This window comes from Dendropsophus ebraccatus, chromosome 2 (assembly GCF_027789765.1).
Source record: "Dendropsophus ebraccatus isolate aDenEbr1 chromosome 2, aDenEbr1.pat, whole genome shotgun sequence".
NCBI lineage: Eukaryota > Metazoa > Chordata > Amphibia > Anura > Hylidae > Dendropsophus > Dendropsophus ebraccatus.
In genome coordinates, this window is record NC_091455.1 from 214,023,590 (window position 1) to 214,043,296 (window position 19,707).

The window sequence follows — 19,707 nt, forward strand, 5'->3', positions numbered from 1 at the left end:
GGAGAAGGACGCCATTGTCTACACAAGTCGCTGAGGTTGTAATTATTAGCTGAAGTGTAAACCTGGGTGATACGGAACTGAAAAGCCTGGGATGGGCTGCCGCCATGCTGGGCTCTATCCTCGCACCAGGCAGTGGCTGCACATTCCTACCTCCCCGGAAAGAGAAAAACCTCTAATTTTATGTTTCAGAACCAATTCTTGATCCTCGATTTCTCAGATTACGAAAAGTTTCATAGTCATGCATCTACAATGACGGTGATTATTCGGGTAGCTGTATACCGCCACAGGCCAGCTGTATTCTCTCATGTACGTGCATAGGCAATATCTGCAATCTGTTAGGGCCACATGATAATCAGTGACGAGGGGGAAGACACACCCTAGTATAGTATATAGAGGCCATAGATGCAGAGACCCCTTCCCCCAGACAGGACCTCCTCCCTGAGTGGGTAGTCACAAAAGCTGTAACCATTTAAAGGAATTTTTTCACCTTTCAAATCAACTGGTATTGGAAAGTTATATAGATTTGTAATGGTTTTCAGGTCAGGTCTCTTCCTCCATAACGGCGACACGTTGGATGTAGGTCTCCCTAGTCCATCAGCGGATAGGACTATAGATCAGCATACAGGACTATAGATCAGTGTACAGGACTATAGATCAGCGGATAGGACTATAGATCAGTGTACAGGACTATAGATCAGCGGATAGGACTATAGATCAGCAGATAGGACTATAGATCAGCGGATAGGACTAGATCAGCATACAGGACTATAGATCAGCAGATAGGACTATAGATCAGCATACAGGACTATAGATCAGTGTACAGGACTATAGATCAGTATACAGGACTATAGATCAGTGTACAGGACTATAGATCAGTATACAGGACTATAGATCAGCGGATAGGACTAGATCAGTGTACAGGACTATAGATCAGTGTACAGGACTATAGATCAGTGTACAGGACTATAGATCAGCATACAGGACTATAGATCAGCGGATAGGACTAGATCAGTGTACAGGACTATAGATCAGCATACAGGACTATAGATCAGTGTACAGGACTATAGATCAGCAGATAGGACTATAGATCAGTGTACAGGACTATAGATCAGTGTACAGGACTATAGATCAGTGTACAGGACTATAGATCAGCAGACAGGACTATAGATCAGTGTACAGGACTATAGATCAGCAGACAGGACTATAGATCAGTGTACAGGACTATAGATCAGTGTACAGGACTATAGATCAGCAGATAGGACTATAGATCAGTGTACAGGACTATAGATCAGCATACAGGACTATAGATCAGCATACAGGACTATAGATCAGCAGACAGGACTATAGATCAGTGTACAGGACTATAGATCAGTGTACAGGACTATAGATCAGCGTACAGGACTATAGATCAGTGTACAGGACTATAGATCAGCAGACAGGACTATAGATCAGTGTACAGGACTATAGATCAGTGTACAGGACTATAGATCAGTGTACAGGACTATAGATCAGCAGACAGGACTATAGATCAGTGTACAGGACTATAGATCAGTGTACAGGACTATAGATCAGCAGACAGGACTATAGATCAGTGTACAGGACTATAGATCAGCGGATAGGACTATAGATCAGCAGATAGGACTATAGATCAGCAGATAGGACTAGATCAGCATACAGGACTATAGATCAGCAGATAGGACTATAGATCAGTGTACAGGACTATAGATCAGCGGATAGGACTATAGATCAGCATACAGGACTATAGATCAGTGTACAGGACTATAGATCAGCGGATAGGACTATAGATCAGCAGATAGGACTATAGATCAGTGTACAGGACTATAGATCAGTGTACAGGACTATAGATCAGTGTACAGGACTATAGATCAGCAGATAGGACTATAGATCAGTGTACAGGACTATAGATCAGCAGATAGGACTATAGATCAGCATACAGGACTATAGATCAGTGTACAGGACTATAGATCAGCGGATAGGACTATAGATCAGCAGATAGGACTATAGATCAGTGTACAGGACTATAGATCAGTGTACAGGACTATAGATCAGTGTACAGGACTATAGATCAGCAGATAGGACTATAGATCAGTGTACAGGACTATAGATCAGCAGATAGGACTATAGATCAGCATACAGGACTATAGATCAGTGTACAGGACTATAGATCAGTGTACAGGACTATAGATCAGCATACAGGACTATAGATCAGCGGATAGGACTAGATCAGTGTACAGGACTATAGATCAGTGTACAGGGCTATAGATCAGTGTACAGGACTATAGATCAGTGTACAGGACTATAGATCAGCAGATAGGACTATAGATGAGTATACAGGACTATAGATCCGCGGATGGGAATTCTTTGGGCCGCCGTATTATAGTTATGTAAATCAGAATAACGAGTATTTAGCCGATTATATTATATTTCTCTCCTGTTAATTATAAGCGGCTGATCCTGGATCCGGAGCGCCCGTGTTTTCTCACCTCTCAGGAAACAATCAATTAGCGCTCCGACACTTCTATAATTACATAAATATAGGACCGTGCGGCTGAGACACGTGACCTGGAGACGCCTCATTAACCGCGGATACAAGCCGCCGCCGCCGCTGTTACAGCCAATAATCTCAGGTTTACAGTAATTATAATGAGGAGTCACTTACCACATATTCAAAGACCAGGGTGAGGGTCTCCTTGGTGTGGATGATATCATGGAGCAGCACAATGTTGGCGTGCTTCAGACCCTTCAACAGCGAAGCTGCCGGGAGAAAAGAGAATCATTAACACTGGTGATCCAAGGGATCCCATCAATTTTATTACTTAAAGTTCCTGTTTACTTAAAGGGATTTATCTGCCACGAGCATCACCAACCAGCGCAGTGCCATCGCTCTACTCTACTACTTAAAGGGATTTATCTGCCACGAGCATCACCAACCAGCGCAGTGCCATCGCTCTACTCTTACTACTTAAAGGGATTTATGTGCCACGAGCATCACCAACCAGCGCAGTGCCATCTCTCTACTCTACTTAAAGGGATTTATCTGCCACGAGCATCACCAACCAGCGCAGTGCCATCTCTCTACTCTACTTAAAGGGATTTATCTGCCACGAGCATCACCAACCAGCGCAGTGCCATCGCTATACTCTACTACTTAAAGGGATTTATGTGCCACGAGCATCACCAACCAGCGCAGTGCCATCGCTATACTCTACTACTTAAAGGGATTTATGTGCCACGAGCATCACCAACCAGCGCAGTGCCATCTCTCTACTCTACTTAAAGGGATTTATCTGCCACGAGCATCACCAACCAGCGCAGTGCCATCTCTCTACTCTACTTAAAGGGATTTATCTGCCACGAGCATCACCAACCAGCGCAGTGCCATCGCTCTACTCTACTACTTAAAGGGATTTATGTGCCACGAGCATCACCAACCAGCGCAGTGCCATGTTTCTACTCTACTTAAAGGGATTTATCTGCCACGAGCATCACCAACCAGCGCAGTGCCATTGCTCCACCCTACTACTTAAAGGGATTTATCTGCTACGAGCCTCACCAACCAGCGCAGTGCCATCTCTCTACTCTGATACTTAAAGGGATTTATCTGCCATGAGCCTCACCAACCAGCGCAGTGCCATCTCTCTATTCTGATACTTAAAGGGATTTATCTGCCACGAGCCTCACCAACCAGCGCAGTGCCATCGCTCTACTCTACTACTTAAAGGGATTTATCTGCAGAACCTCATCAACCAGCGCAGTGCCATCGCTCTACTCTACTACTTAAAGGGATTTATCTGCAGAACCTCACCAACCAGCGCAGTGCCATCTCTCTATTCTGATACTTAAAGGGATTTATCTGCCACGAGCCTCACCAACCAGCGCAGTGCCATTGCTCCACCCTACTACTTAAAGGGATTTATCTGCTACGAGCCTCACCAACCAGCACAGTGCCATCTCTCTACTCTGATACTTAAAGGGATTTATCTGCCACGAGCCTCACCAACCAGCGCAGTGCCATCTCTCTATTCTGATACTTAAAGGGATTTATCTGCCACGAGCCTCACCAACCAGCGCAGTGCCATCGCTCTACTCTACTACTTAAAGGGATTGTCCAGTTTAAAAAACTCAAAGATCAGATGAACACATTCTTAGTTAATAAAGGGCTTTCCTGTTTATGACCCTCTTCTCTTGATCTTAAAGGGTTTCTCCAGGAGACACAGAGACAATCACAGTCATCACATGGTGTGGCCATTACTTAGAATTACTTTTATTGCTCATACTTCTCCTTTTTCTGGCTGTATGGCCGTGAATGTGATCCTATCCCATGATGAAGTTAGAGCTTCTATGGGAGAAACAGTCCTGGTCATAGTCACCAATGCCTCGTCCCATAAGAAACAGACCCTAAAGTCAGTGACTACTATAGGTGCCCGTACACCCTGAGTAACTGAACGTCTGATTGGTCAACAATAGTGCCCGGGTCCACAGGCTCGCCATTCAGATCCCGGCGTCTGCAGAAATTAGATGCCGCCCTAAGGCTGCCAGGAAAACATGGATAGGCTGCAGCCATGTTTCCCAGAACTCCCTAGGGATCTAACTGGAGCACGCTGAAGTCCCAAGCGCTTTCCTCTCCAAGAACAAAAGAATTGGGCCGTTGGAATGCAATTTTCTTCTCCACCATCACTAGTCCGGGGAGAGTCAAGAGGCCCCTGTATACTTTGGATGGTTGGGACTTTGGGTCAGCCCTACATTGGGTGGTCTTCTGCTGGATCTTTGGGGCCTGATACTGTGTCAGATCCTGGACCCACCTGAAATCTGTCCGGTCCTGCAGTAGGCCGGTCCGTCCCCTAAGTGACGGATATGTAGCATACTAGATAAACATTATGTTTATTGCAGGTCAGCCCCCTGCCCCCTAAGAACTGATGACCCCCAGCAGATGTCGGCCCTCATGGACCCTGTTCTGTCTTCTGCTCGGATAAAAAATGGTTAAAGGGGCTGTTCACGGAAAAAAAAAAAAATTCTTTCATATTAACTGGTGCCAGAAAGTGCCAGAGATTTGTAATTTACTTCTATAAAACAAACAAACAAACAAACAACAACAACTACCAATACTTATCAGCTGCTGTATGTTCTGCAGGAAGTGGTGTATTCTTTCTCGTCTAGAGAGCAGGAGAGGTTTTATATGGTGATTTGCTGCTGCTCTGGTCAGTTCCTGACATGGACAGAGGTGGCAGCAGAGAGCACTGTGTCAGACTGGAGAGAATACACCACTTTCTGCAGGACATACAGCAGCTGATAAGTACTGGAAGAGTGCAGATTTATTATTTTTTTTTTATAGAAGTATATGACAAATCTATATAACTATCAGTTGATTTGACAGAACAATCCCTTTAAATCCTGACATCTTCTCAATGATGTGCATGACACATTTGGCCTTATATATGTGGTCGTATTCTTCACTTTGTCGCTAACTCTGGGGAGGGGGGGTTGGGGGACCCCTTTACCTATTCATATGTATTATGACTTGATACATCCCTCCATGCTAACAAGCGTCCTTGCCCTGAGTCCATCGTCTCTGCCGTCATCCATCATGGCCCCCCCAATGTTACAGATATATACTGATATAATGATGCGGACACACAATGCCAGGCAGCTGTAATTAGGAGGAATGAAAAGGTCGCTTTAATGGCCGCTGACCTCATTTTGAATGATGGAACTTTATTAAACTCGGGTTACGGCGACTCTGAATGCTTTTAGTCATTTTTCCCACTAATGTATATTTAATGTTCTGTCAATAGGAGCCGTGATTTATTATATTCTACAACTTCTATCTCTTATCTGTACTCAAAGTTTTTGCAGTCTCATTTATCATTTTTTTTTGTCTGATATGTGACAAGGTAGAGGGCAGATGTATAATTACTGTATGGCCATTGCACTAAGCTCAAGCTTTAAAGGGGAACTCTGGAGGGAAAAAAAAGAAAATCAGCTGGTGTCAGAAAGTTATATAGATTTGTAATTTACTTCTATTTAGAAATTTCCAGTCTTCCAGTACTTTTCAGCTGCTGTATGTCCTGCAGGAAGTGGTGTGTACTCTCCAGTCTGACAGTGCTCTCTGCTGCCCCCTCTGTCTATGTCAGGAACTGTCCAGAGCAGGAGAGGTTTTCTATGGGGATTTGCTGCTGCTCTGGACATTTCCTGACATGGACAGAGGTGGCAGCAGAGAGCACTGTGTCAGACTGGAGAGAATACACCACTTCCTGCAGGACATACAGCAGCTGATAAGTACGGGAAGACTGGAGATTTTATAATAGAACTAAATTACAAATCTATATAACTTTCTGACACCAGCTGCTTTGAAAGAAAACCTTTTTTGATGAAAATCTGAAACCACTGACGCTGTGTGTATCTGGCATGTATTCATCCCTCCATTTTGAGGAGCATCAAAAACTATCTTACTTTCCTTACAGTTTCCCCCCTTATTGATGCTCGACTGCATTCAGGCCCGGACTGGTCCACCAGGGAGCCGGTGAATTCCTTGGTTGGCCCCTGAGCTATAACAGGCTTCATCTTGGACTATGTATCCACGCACAGACCAGGCCCATCTGTTCCATCCCTGGGTCCTGCCTCCTGATTTCTAGCCCTGGTGAAACCTACTAACCCCACCCCTGCCCTTCCTGTGACCCTAGGGACACCTACTAGCCACACCCCTGCCCTTCCTGTGACCCTAAGGCAATCTACTAGCCACACCCCTGCCCTTCTTGTGACCCTAGGGCAATCTACTAGCCACACCCCTGCCCTTCTTGTGACCCTAGGGCAATCTACTAACCCCACCCCTGCCCTTCCTGTGACCCTAGGGACACCTACTAGCCACACCCCTGCCCTTCCTGTGACCCTAAGGCAATCTACTAGCCACACCCCTGCCCTTCTTGTGACCCTAGGGCAATCTACTAGCCACACCCCTGCCCTTCTTGTGACCCTAGGGCAATCTACTAACCACACCCCTGCCCTTCTTGTGACCCTAGGGACACCTACTAACCACACCCCTGCCCTTCTTGTGACCCTAAGGCAATCTACTAACCACACCCCTGCCCTTCTTGTTACCCCAGGGCAATCTACTAACCACACCCCTGCCCTTCTTGTGACCCCAGCGCAGCCTACTAGCCACACCCCTGCCCTTCTTGTGACCCTAGGGACACCTACTAACCACACCCCTGCCCTTCTTGTGACCCTAAGGCAATCTACTAACCACACCCCTGCCCTTCTTGTTACCCCAGGGCAATCTACTAACCACACCCCTGCCCTTCTTGTTACCCCAGGGCAATTTACTACCTCACCCCTGCCCTTCTTGTGACCCCAGCGCAACCTACTAGCCACACCCCTGCCCTTCTTGTGACCCTAAGGCAATCTACTACCTCACCCCTGCCCTTCTTGTGACCCTAAGGCAATCTACTACCTCACCCCTGCCCTTCTTGTGACCCTAAGGCAATCTACTAACCACACCCCTGCCCTTCCTGTGACCCCAGGGCAATTTACTACCTCACCCCTGCCCTTCTTGTGACCCCAGCGCAACCTACTAGCCACACCCCTGCCCTTCTTGTGACCCTAAGGCAATCTACTAACCACACCCCTGCCCTTCTTGTGACCCCAGGGACACCTACTAACCACACCCCTGCCCTTCCTGTGACCCTAAGGCAACCTACTAGTCACACCCCTGCCCTTCTTGTGACCCTAAGGCAATCTACTACCTCACCCCTGCCCTTCTTGTGACCCCAGGCACTGCCATTTTATTTCTGGTCCTTCCTTATTAAGCCCATTTAGGAGGAGGACCCCTTTATGTACATTCAGTTATAGCTGCAGCTATATAAAACCGTTAACGTTAATTCCCCTCACCGCTATAGTGCGTTCACCTCAATTGACCTTCCCATTCTGCAGAGCTCAGGTCTTCTGCACGTGGCGTGCACTCGGTATAACTGGGCTGTAATAGGCGCCGGACGCCTCAGAGCCGAGCGAGGATAATAGCGTATAAATAATACGGCCACCTACAGTACAAGAGCCTGAAATTAGAGTCACGGCTGGTTCATGTATTATACCGCTATATTACCTGCCTGACATTTCAGCTGCTCAGACCACCATGAAGCCTCATTCTCTTTCTACGCGGGTGATTAACCTCTATGGCGTTAATGCGGCCGCAGATACCGAGATAATGGGAGTTATGTTAAGGTTTAAACTGCACAAGAAAAATAACGAGTAAAAAACAAAGTCAGCTCTGAGTTTATAAAAGGTTAGTAATCTCAGAGAGTTTCCTATACTGTGACGGGGGACGTATAGCCAAATTAAAGGGGCACTCCAGCAAAAATCTGTTTCTTTCAAATCAACTGTTTTCAAAAAGTTATATAGATTTCTATTTAAAAAACTCCAGTCTTCAAGTACTTATCAGCTGCTGTATGTCCTGCAGAAAGTGGTGTATTCTCTCCAGTCTGACACCGTGCTCTCTGCTGCCACCTCTGTCCATGTCAGGAACTGTCCTGAGCAGGAGAGGTTTTCTATAGGGATTTGCTGCTGCTCTGGACAGTTCCTGACATGGACAGAGGTGGCAGCAGAGAGCACTGTGTCACACTGAAGAGAATACACCACTTGCTGCAGGACATACAGCAGCTGATAAGTACTGGAAGACTGGAGATTTTTATATCGCCAGAGTACCCCTTTAATATAGTCTTCTACAATGGCCTCACTTGGTGTAGGATACCCAATCCTTTTTAGGAACAGGAACATAAACATTAGACGTCACTCTAAAGCCAAAAGGAAAATAAATGGTGGCTATGGGGAACATTTATCGTCTGCTCAATTTCTAAGCGTTTTTTTCCCATACTGCATCAAAATTCCCAGACCTTGTGCAAAATGTTTCATTTGGTGCCCAGGCCTTGATGAATCCTGCACATTTTTTGAGCGCTGGTGCAACAGTTTTTTTTTGTGCGCAACATTTTAGCGGCACTCACCCGACTTCTCTTCTAACTTTATTGGAGTACAAAAAACATAGTTTGTGCCGATTGGTGAGAGGACAAACACAAGTGCAAGGGCTTGGCACCAAGCTGTAGACGAAGTGCGCGCGGGCATGAAACAGTCTGTCGCTGAGTTGCACTTGTGTTTGTCCTCTCTCACCTGTCGGCACGAACAATATGTTTTTTGCACTCCAATAAAGCTAGAAGAGAAGACAGGGTGAGTGCCGCTGGTCTATTCTCTCTTTTATTAAAAAAAAAAAAAAAATTGCACATGATAAATTTGGCTAATAAAGTAGCTAACATGAAGCCCCGCCCCCACCGTGCTCCTCCCCCTGAGCGGAAAAAAGAAAAAGGAGCAGCCAGCGCAAACTGCTCAAAAATAGCGCAAATGCCTTAATAAATGTGGCTTTAAAAATTGTGCAAAAACACTGAATTAGCCATAAAAGTGTCGCAAAGAGAATAATAAATGTGCCCTTATTTGTGTCTTCTTCACGGGGTCCGCTTTTCGTGACTGTCTCAGTGTCTTCCTACTATAGACTGGAAGGACGTAAAAGGACGAAAACCGTCATGCAGAAAGGTAAGACGCTGCTTATCCGTCTCTGCAGACACTTTCCGGACTCAAAAGGCAAAGAAAAAAAGAAAAAGTTTAGGTGCTTTTTTTTTTTTTACTTTTCTTCTTTGTTGCTTTTTGTGCATTTTTATCTCGGTTACACTTAGCGGCCGAACTCCTCGGCTTCCTAGAAATGACAGCTCCTTCCTGCACATAATGAGTCAGGGAGTCGGCCATTGTTCCCGTCCTCCTCCATGTGCACGAAACGTATCGTGGAGCAACAATGCACCTCACACACCAGCACATTGTCTGCCGCCTTCACTGACCTCATCGGAGGCCGGACTGGGGGGGGGGGGAGGGGATTTTCTTTTCCCACGATTTCTAATCCGGCTGTATCATTAAAGGGCCACAACTTAAAAAAAAACATATATATAACTGTGTCTCCTGTATCTGACACAATGGAGATGATACCAAGTTACTGACCCCAGCCTTCCATAGTGCGGGGAGGAGATTTGAAACTGTAATAGGTTTTATCAAGCAAAAGAGTTTCCTTCTGTACTCAAAAAGCAGTTTTCCTACCCCCCCCCCCCCCCCCTCACTTTAGAGGAAGCAGATTTTCAGTGTCCATAATGGTCTATGGACGTGGGAGGGGTTGAGGGGGATAAGTGAGCACGGAGAGGAGAAAAGGCAGCCCTGCACAGCACAACATCCTGTAATCTTCTCTCAACAAGCTCCAAGATAAGCACTGACCTTTCTTACCTGTGAACCCAGCGTTTTATGTGCCTAATCTCCAAACTGTACACCTGCATCTCTCCTCTCCCAGCTCACTCATCCCCCTCGGCCCCTCCTCCCTCCATAGGTTATAATGGACTCTGCAGAACCCGTCTTCACGTTGCTCCTCAGTAAGGATAGAATGAAGACTATGCCTGATCCTGCACAGATAAAAAGTGTGGAGGGAGGGAGGGGGCAGGAAACAACTTTTTGAGTACAGAAAGAGACTTTTTTGCCTAATAAAACCTGTTACAGAGTTTCTTAAAATCACTTGTACTATTGAGGTCTGCAAAAATATTTTAAATGACATTTACACTTTAATTCTGAAGTAGGCGTGTCACCCGGGGAGGCGAAATCTATTGGCCCTATGTTCTGTCTGCAGTTTTAGGTGAATGGGGCCCTAGAACATCCAACTGTTATATCGAGCGCCCATTGTTTCCATGTGTAATGCATCATCTCTCCTGTAGGGGCACTGCAGTAAAAAGACCTTCCTAATAACAAGGGACTGTCCATAGCTGATCAGCCCTCAGTATTAGAGAGTATTACTGTCTATTACTATAGATGAGCGGGACTTCAGCATGCTCCTCTCTGATCATTACTGACATTATATAAACAATTATAACATAACAATGGTTTCTGGACAATGGCGTCTCTCCATCTCTCCAGCTTCCAACAATGGATATACTGATCCTAATTTATGTCTGGAATTAGATGCCGAGATATAAATATATGCAGCGCTGATCATCACTGTCACAATCAGCGAGAAGTTTCACATCCCCCCCGGCGGCGGGCGCTTTCCACCTCTGCTGAGGAACATACACGTAACATATGTTTCTCCCGGCGCAAAAAGACGTTTACAGCATATTGAGGTGTAATACCCTGTGTGAAGGGCAGGGGGCGCCTACAGAAAAAGAGCAAAATTAGGACAGTTTTTGCTCATTTGTCTCAAGTTGCATTTTTTTCGCAACAAACTCTGCACAACACAACCACAACATATAAAAACAAACTTAAAAAAAAAAAAAAACAACAACAACAACAATCCTTCATGTAATAGGATTGTTTTTTGAAGGGGTTTTCTGGAACTTTTTCATTAGGATAGCCCATCGATATTTGACCCCAACCACTCTGCTGATTGGCACATATATAGAGAGAACAAAGCAAAGAGCAGACAGCGCCGTGCATTGTATAGTGGCTGTGCTGGGGTACTGCAGCTCATTTAACATTGAAGTGAATCTGATCTGTGTTGGGTATTGCAGCTCAGCCCTGAGACCCTTCCATTCCTGGAGACGGCCGCTGCAGGCTCATTGACGTAAGCGGCAGGATAAACACTTTACATTCCCTGTGTGCGGTTATCGCATTCTGCATTCCCTTCTGGAGCATTGTGATGTCTCTGCATTCAGCAGTTCTGTTTGTGGTCTGGTAATGTTATATAGGCAATACACAGAGTAAATATCTGGCCGGCTCTTGTGTTAATGGAGTCGGCTGTTAGTGTAGAACACAATGCGGGGACAGACGGGATAATGCACTGGATTCTGCTGATGCATTAATCATGAACCGACTCACAATTCACAATGTTCTTTTTACAAACACAGAAAATCCAACCGTGCATCCGAGCGGACGTTAAAGTAAGCTGTCTCATGGAGACAACACACTCTTTCGGGCTCGGATAAGTGGCAGTATGATTTTAATAGTGAGAGGTGAAAGAAAAGAAAGATACCCTGGCACGTGTGCATAAAAACTAAGGCTTTTTCTGTCCTCCAGAGGATTTACACTGTCCATGAAAGTTAAGTCAAGGCTTCCTTCTCCTCTCAGCAAAAGTTCAGTGCCTAGTGTAACCCCTTATATGCTGTGCCGCTGCTTCACTGTCCATGAAAGGTAAATTACTGCTTCCTTCTCATCTCAGCAAAAGTAAATTGCTTAGTGTAACCCCTTCTATGCTAGGCCACTGCTTTACTGATCATGAAAGGTAAATCAAGGCTTCCTTCTCATGCCCCTGCTTCACTGTTCATGAAAGGTAAATTACTGCTTACTTCTCATCTCAGCAAAAGTTCATTGCTTAGTATAACCCCTTCTATGCTAGACCACTGCTTTACTACCCATGAAAGTCAAGTCAAGGCTTCCTTCTGCTCTCAGCAACAGTTCAGCACTTAGTGTAGCCCATTCTATGCTGTGCTGCTGCTGCTTTACTGTCCAGGAAAGGTAAATCACTGCTTCCTTCTCATCCCAACAAAAGTTCAGTGCTTAGTGTAACCCCTCCTATGCTGTGCCCCTGCTGCTTTACTGTCCAGGAAAGGTAAATCACTGCTTCCTTCCCATCTCAGCAAAAGTTCATCGCTTAGTGTAACCCCTTTTGTTGTGCTGCTACTTTACTGCCCATGAAAGGTAAATCAAAGCTTTCTTCTTATCTCAGGAAAAGTTCAGTGCTTAGTGTAACCTGTTCGATGCTGTGCTGCTTCACTGTGCATGAAATGTTGATCAAGGCTTCCTTCTCATCTCTGCAGCAGTTCGGTGCTTAGTGTAACTTCTACCTTGCAGAGCTGCTGCTGTCCTACATAGCTAGTCCTGTCTCCTGTATCTAATCTACCCCTCCCTTCGCCCATGAGTCTGCGGCCTTGTCTTCAGCAGTAGCTCAGTGCACAGTGTAACCCCTTCCTCCCTGTGCTGCAGCTGTTTCTTTCATCTTGCACCTCACCTTGCAAAGTTAGTGCATCAGTAACACTTTCTCCCTCCCATTCCTATAGTATCTGTGTAAATTGCCAGCCTGTTCAATGCACTATGATATGGCAAAACAATCTTAATCTTTGATTGGCTGGATAAATGAGGGAGGAAGGACCTATGTGTGCACTGCTGGCAAACAGCCCCTGTCCCACCCTATGAAATAGAGAGAATAAGAACAGTTGTGCATCTTGGAGGAGACTCTCTAAGAACAGTCAGAGCACTAACATCACCTTGTCTACCGACCACTCTTGATGGTTAATCAAGGGATGGGAAAACCTAGGCCCTCCAGTTGTTGTAAAAATTCCCATTATGCATGACGATTGTAGATTTTGCAACATGCACAGTGTGAATTGCCATTTTTGCAACATGCACAATAAGAATTGTAGTTTTTGCAACATGCATGATGGGAATTGTAGTTTCTCCAACATACACAATTGGAATTGCAGTTTTTGCAAGATGCATGATGGGAATTGTAATTTCTGCAACATGCACAATAAAGAATTGTAGTTTTTGCAACATACACAATGAAAATTGTAGTTTTTGCAAAATGCATGATGGGAATTGTAGTTTTTGCAATATTCACAATAAAGAATTGTAGTTTTTGCAACATACACAATGAGAATTGTAGTTATTGCAAAATGCATGATGGGAATTGTAGTTTTTGCAACATGTACAATGAGAATTATAGTTTTTGCAACATACATAATGGGAATTGTGGTTTTTGCAATATGCATGATGGGAATTGTAGTTTTTGCAACATGCAAAATTGGAACTGCAGTTTTTGCAACATGAACGATGAGAATTGTAGTTTTTGCAACATACATAATGGGAATTCTGTTTTTTGCAACATACTGTACGTGATGGGAACTATAGTTTTTGCAATGTGATTGGGGCCGCCCTATATATTCAACCCTGTATCCATGTGAATTCCTGTCCCATTATCCCATTTAATGTAAAAGATGAAAGAATTTTTTTCTTCTCCTTTCAACAAAACCACATAGTAAACAGCCCTGGGCACGATCCATCACACAATGCCGTCCCAAACATCTCTTCATTTTCTGCTTTATCACGGATTCCTCCAACCTCCGATGAATAATACCGCGCTGGTCGTCTAGCCGCTGTCTTTGGTCCATAAATACATGAGATTTTTTTTCCGCTTCCATGAGGCACCCCAGGGAGAGCAGGTTATATCATAAAGACCTGAATAAGGAAATCTCAGAAAAGAACAGGGATCTGACATCCTTTATGCCTCCGCTACAGAGACCTATAGCGGCTTTCATCTCCGGTTTTGTACCGTACAACCTGTAATTGCCGTCTAACAAAGATCGCTATACGTCGACTCTGCAGGTTACCGGATTGTAAGCAGAAAGTTTCCTAGCGGGAGATTTATGTTTTGGGTTTTTTTTAAATAAAACAATGCGACGCGGAACAAAAGACGGCGCACAATAGCGATGTGATTACACGACGCTCGGAGGTTTGCATCCACACAGATACACAGAGACAAAACATAACAAGGAGGGATCCTACCGCTCAGCTGTCGGGGAACAAGGTTATCTGGGGTAGACATCAAAGGGTCGGATTTCATATGAGCGGCAGAGAACATAAAGGGCCGGCATCACCGCACCGCGTGCTCTTACCGCACAGACATTTACCGTGTATTACACTATAGGCTACAAAGTGTGAGAAATCTCATTAAAAGGGATACACCATCAGAGAAAAAAAACATACTGGAGTCAGGCTTTTAACCCTTAAAGGGGTAGTTCACAACAATTTTTTCTTTCAAATCAACTGGTCCCACTAATTTAATTCTATTATAAAAAAAAAATTCTCCAGTACTTATTAGCTGTTGTATGTTCTGCAGGAAGTGGTGTATTCTCTCCAATCTGACACAGCGCTCTCTGCTGCCACCTCTGTCCATGTCAGGGACTGTCTAGAGCAGCAGCAAATCCCCATAGAAAACTTCTGACATGAACAGAGGTGGCAGCAGAGATAATACACCACTTCCTGTAGGACATACAGCAGCTGATAAGTACTGGATGACTTAGGGTTTGGGGTTAGGTTTCCTAAGGCACTAGCACCGATACGCCTCACTGTGCTGCATGTCCACCTCTTTACCTAATCATCCACTAACAGCTTTATATGGAACAGTGGCCCTAGGACCCAGAGAATCCCAGGCCCCGCCCCCTTGACACTAATTATACTAATGAAAATAAAAACACAGACAGAAAACAGCGGTATGTTGTATGGTAGGGTATGTATGTTGCTTTTACGGATATTGATCCATCGATAGGCAGTCAGGGGGCGAAAGATTCATTTGAAGGGTATGTTCAATCAACATTTCTGAGCTGAAAGTACACCCATATTTAGATAATTACGGTAATCATGAAAACGCAGCCATATTTTCCCCTCATAAAACATTGTGTGCACAAACCCCAAGGACAATGCCAGTTTTTATTTTTTGTTTTTTGTCTGTCCCTTCATTTTGCCATACATAGTTCCATGTGACGGCATGTTTTTTGCGGGACTATGTGTACTTTGTTATAAAAAAAAAATTTTTTTCTTTTTTTGTTCTTTATTACAATGTAAAATTTAAAAGAAAATGCACATTTTGGGGGAAGGGTTCAATTAGGCTGTTAATTTTTCAGGTCAGCACCATACCCACTTTATACTAGTTCTAAAAAAAAATATATATATATTTTTTAAGATGTTTAAAATTGCCCCGTTCTGACTCCACTGGAAACATGACTGTGACTGTTTCCTGTAGCTCACTTTTCAGCCTTTACTGTGTATACTGGGGTAGAGTCAGCAGGGTCATCTCATTATCATTAGCATGTGCAGAGGAGGGGAGTTATAAGGGGGAGTTATAAGGGGGAACTGTCATTTTGATTCCTTTGCAGAACGTCCCCCTATATAGTGTCCAGTGCTGGTGAAAAGAAGCCGCCTCCAATGATCTGATTAATAATGGCAGAAATATAGAATTCCTCCACTCCCCAAGAGGATGCTAGTGTGGTCGCACATGCTCAGTAGCTCAGTCCCGCCTCGGGACTGAGCTACTGAGCATGTGCGACCACACTAGCACTGGACATATCAAGTGGTTGTTCTGAAAGGGAATTAACAGTACAAGTATATAAGAGCATACAGACAGGGAATCTGTAAACTGATCTGAGTACATTAATAGTCACTGAAAAAACACCCTTCTGAAGGATAACGAACAGCGGGTTCGTACACACCTGTAGGTCATGTGATGCAGATTTCCTCACCTGAGCACCGGCCTATTCATAAAGCAGTGACCTCTTCTTCCCTGGCCCAGATGTTGCTTTTATATATCACCCGGGATCGGGGCCGAGAAGAGGACATTACTATTTTATGTACAAGTGGGCGGAGCAGAACAAACTGGTGGGTGGGCCCATGCACTGAGGGGGTCGGGGAACGCCCCAAACCAGCTCATTTATAGCGGCACAACGGATTAAGATGGTGGAATCTGCATCACCTATACAGGCCAAACCCTGGGTATATAACAGCAGTCTCAAATGTACTAACTCAATAGTCATTCCAGCTGCCATAAAGCGTACACACACTGCTGTGCAGGACATCACAGGAAGTGGGTGACTCCAATAGGGGATGTATAACAACAAATACAAATACCAGCTAACACAAGCGCCTCCGTACTGACTGCAGCCAAACACACCGATATGGTGGTCACCAACACCGCAAGGAGTCACAAACTACTACAAGACAGACGATCGGGTCATCCTTTTTACTTTTTATACAGTGAGACAACATTTGGGTGATGTGTGTGTTGCGGTGCCCCTTACCTTCCCTGATGGCAGTGAATGGGGTCCCCTCCTCTTCCTGCAGTCTGATTACTTTCAGCGCCACCAACTTTCCATTTACTCTGAAAGAGATCAGGAGGAAACATTACAGCGTGAGAAATCTTTACGGTAAGAGCAGTGTGAATGGGATTCTGTCACACAGTGTAATAGTTGATTCATACATACAAGTAACCAGTCGCCGTTGTATACAGTTTTGGGCACTCTTTGGGCCGACCACCTAAAACTGCATTGTACGGCAGAATAAAAAAAAGAGGGTGTTTTTTTTTTTTTTTTTTTTTGTTTTTCCTGTTGTAAAACTGGAATAGGTTAAAAGACACAAAGATTATAACATTTTGCCCAATATAGAAGATGTACAGCGGCACTCACCATGCGATAAAACTTGGGTCTTTATTTGTAAATAGATTCAGACATAGACAAAGTGGAAGCATGCCGCTAAAGGCGATGGACCCTTTTGCATCGGGGGAACGCGGCAGGTGAGTAAAGATGACTGTATTTTTTTAAACCACACTAAAACAGCTAAATGCCTGCACCATTTTTGGTGTGGACGAACCTGAGCTTTACATTAAAGGAGAAGTGCGGCTAAAATTTTATTAAAGTATTGTATTGCACCCAAAAGTTATACAAATCACCAATATACAGTTATTATAGAAAATGCACATAAAGTGCTTTTTTCCCTGCACTTACTACTGCATCAAGGCTTCACTTCCTGGATAACATGGTGATGTCACTTCCTGGATAACATGGTGATGTCACTTCCTGGATAACATGGCGATGTCACTTCCTGGATAACATGGCGATGTCACTTCCTGGATAACATGGTGATGTCACTTCCTGGATAACATGGTGATGTCACTTCCTGGATAACATGGTGATGTCACCTCCTGGATAACATGGTGATGTCACTTCCTGGATAATATGGTGATGTCACTTCCTGGATAACATGGTGCTGTCACTTCCTGGATAACATGGTGATGTCACTTCCCGGATAATATGGTGATGTCACACCCCGACACCCAGAGCTGTGCGGGCTGTGACTGCTGGAGAGGATGATGGAAGGGGGACACTGAGGGACACATCACCATGTTATCCAGGAAGTGACATCACCATGTTATCCAGGAAGTGACATCACCATGTTATCAAAGAAGTGACATCACCATGTTATCAAGGAAGTGACATCACCATGTTATCAAAGAAGTGACATCACCATGTTATCAAAGAAGTGACATCACCATGTTATCAAGGAAGTGAAGCCTTGATGCAGTAGTAAGTGCAGGGAAAAAGCACTTTATAAGCATTTCCCATAATAAGTGTATATTGGGGATTGATCGGCCACTCAGCTAGTCAATGTCTGGAGCGGGATCACTGATTGGCTGAGCAGGCTGTCCATCAGCTGGGACAGGCTTTCCCCCCAGAGTCGTCGCATTATCACAACTTGGCGGGAAATGCCTTCTGGCGGGGGTCTAACATTTAGTTACATGGCGCATCGCAGGCACAGGGAGAGGTAAGTATGGATTGGTTATGTTTACCCCTGCTGTCTGTCAAATTTTAGCCAGAGCCTGGACTTTAACAAAGAAGGGAATTCAGCCAACAAAATCTGTCATGGCGTTTATTGAAAAAGTTCAAAAGCAACTGGGACGTCCTTCTGGAGTGTAATATTACAGGTAACAATATAGTTTGGAGAAGGGTTGGTGATCCAGGGATTTATTCTGATTGTCAGATTTAGAAACGGAAGGTTCTAAATTACTTCTATTAAAAAAATCTCATCTTCCAGTACTTATCAGCTACTGTAAATCCTGCATGAAGTGGTGTATTCTTTTAAGTGCTCTCTGCTGCCACCTCTGTCCATGTCAGGAACTGTCCAGAGCAGCAGCAAATCCCCATAGAAAACCTCTCCTGCTCTGGACAGTTCCTGACATGGACAGAGGTGGCAGCAGAGAGCACTGTGTCAGACTGGAAAAAATACACCACTTTCTGCAGGACATACAGCAGCTGATAAGTACTGGAAGACAGGAGATTTTTTTTTATAGAAGTAAATTACAAATCTCTGGCACTTTCTGGCACCAGTTTATTTGAAACCATTTTTTTTTTGTGAATAACCCCTTTTATTTCTTTATTTCTATAGCGTCAAGTGGTTATGCAGAAGTTTACATAGTTTTGTCAGTTTTACGCCTCCATATTATAGTACAATGCCATAGATTCTGATGGGTGTGATGTCTAAGCAACATCTATACCCATCCTCCAAACATGCAATGATAAATTCACATCAAATATTACCATTGATATGTATGTAGGATCTGACCTATAGGGCTCTGTGTAACCATAGAGCAAATGAAAAATCCTTCTCCTACTAAAAAAAGTGAACAAAAACACCAAAAATAAAACAATTTATGAAAGTCATGTTTTGTACGGCAGGTCTCTGTGTTTCCCTGAACTCTTATGAAATATTCAGAACGGAGTCTTAGTGAGTCACTCTCCCATTATGATCCATCTGTCAGCCACAGTCACCTTAAATAACTTCTCCGACAAACAAGGAATAAGTGTTAATAAAAGAGGAAACCATTGGTTACCGCGAAGACTATTGATCTGTATCACCAGGACATACGCTAGCCGCCATTGTCTAATAAATAAGAACATATCAGCGTGACCTTCTTATTGCTTCAGGATTATATTACACCTGGAAAGATACCAGAGCTATACTAAGGGGATAGTGATAGCGAACTGTGGAGAGTCCGACCATAAGGGGCACTATAGAGTCTATGGGTTCCAGATGAGGTTGGACTGTCCTATACATGGCAAGGATTTGGCTTGGTGGTTCATCGCC

The 19,707-nt window shown here is 44.3% G+C and overlaps 1 protein-coding gene across 5 annotated transcripts in view; it reads right to left on the reverse strand.

Annotated features, from left to right (window-relative positions):
- The window catches only part of CDK14 (cyclin dependent kinase 14), a 312,138-nt gene that overhangs the window by 196,094 nt on the left and 96,337 nt on the right, over positions 1-19,707 (reverse strand). For all 5 annotated transcript variants that reach the window (XM_069959461.1, XM_069959459.1, XM_069959458.1 and 2 more), the window contains 2 exons: positions 16,869-16,948; positions 2,681-2,775 (listed from right to left, as the gene is read on the reverse strand). In XM_069959461.1, the coding sequence (XP_069815562.1) occupies positions 2,681-2,775; positions 16,869-16,948 (175 nt within the window). The remainder of the gene's footprint in view (positions 1-2,680; positions 2,776-16,868; positions 16,949-19,707) is intronic.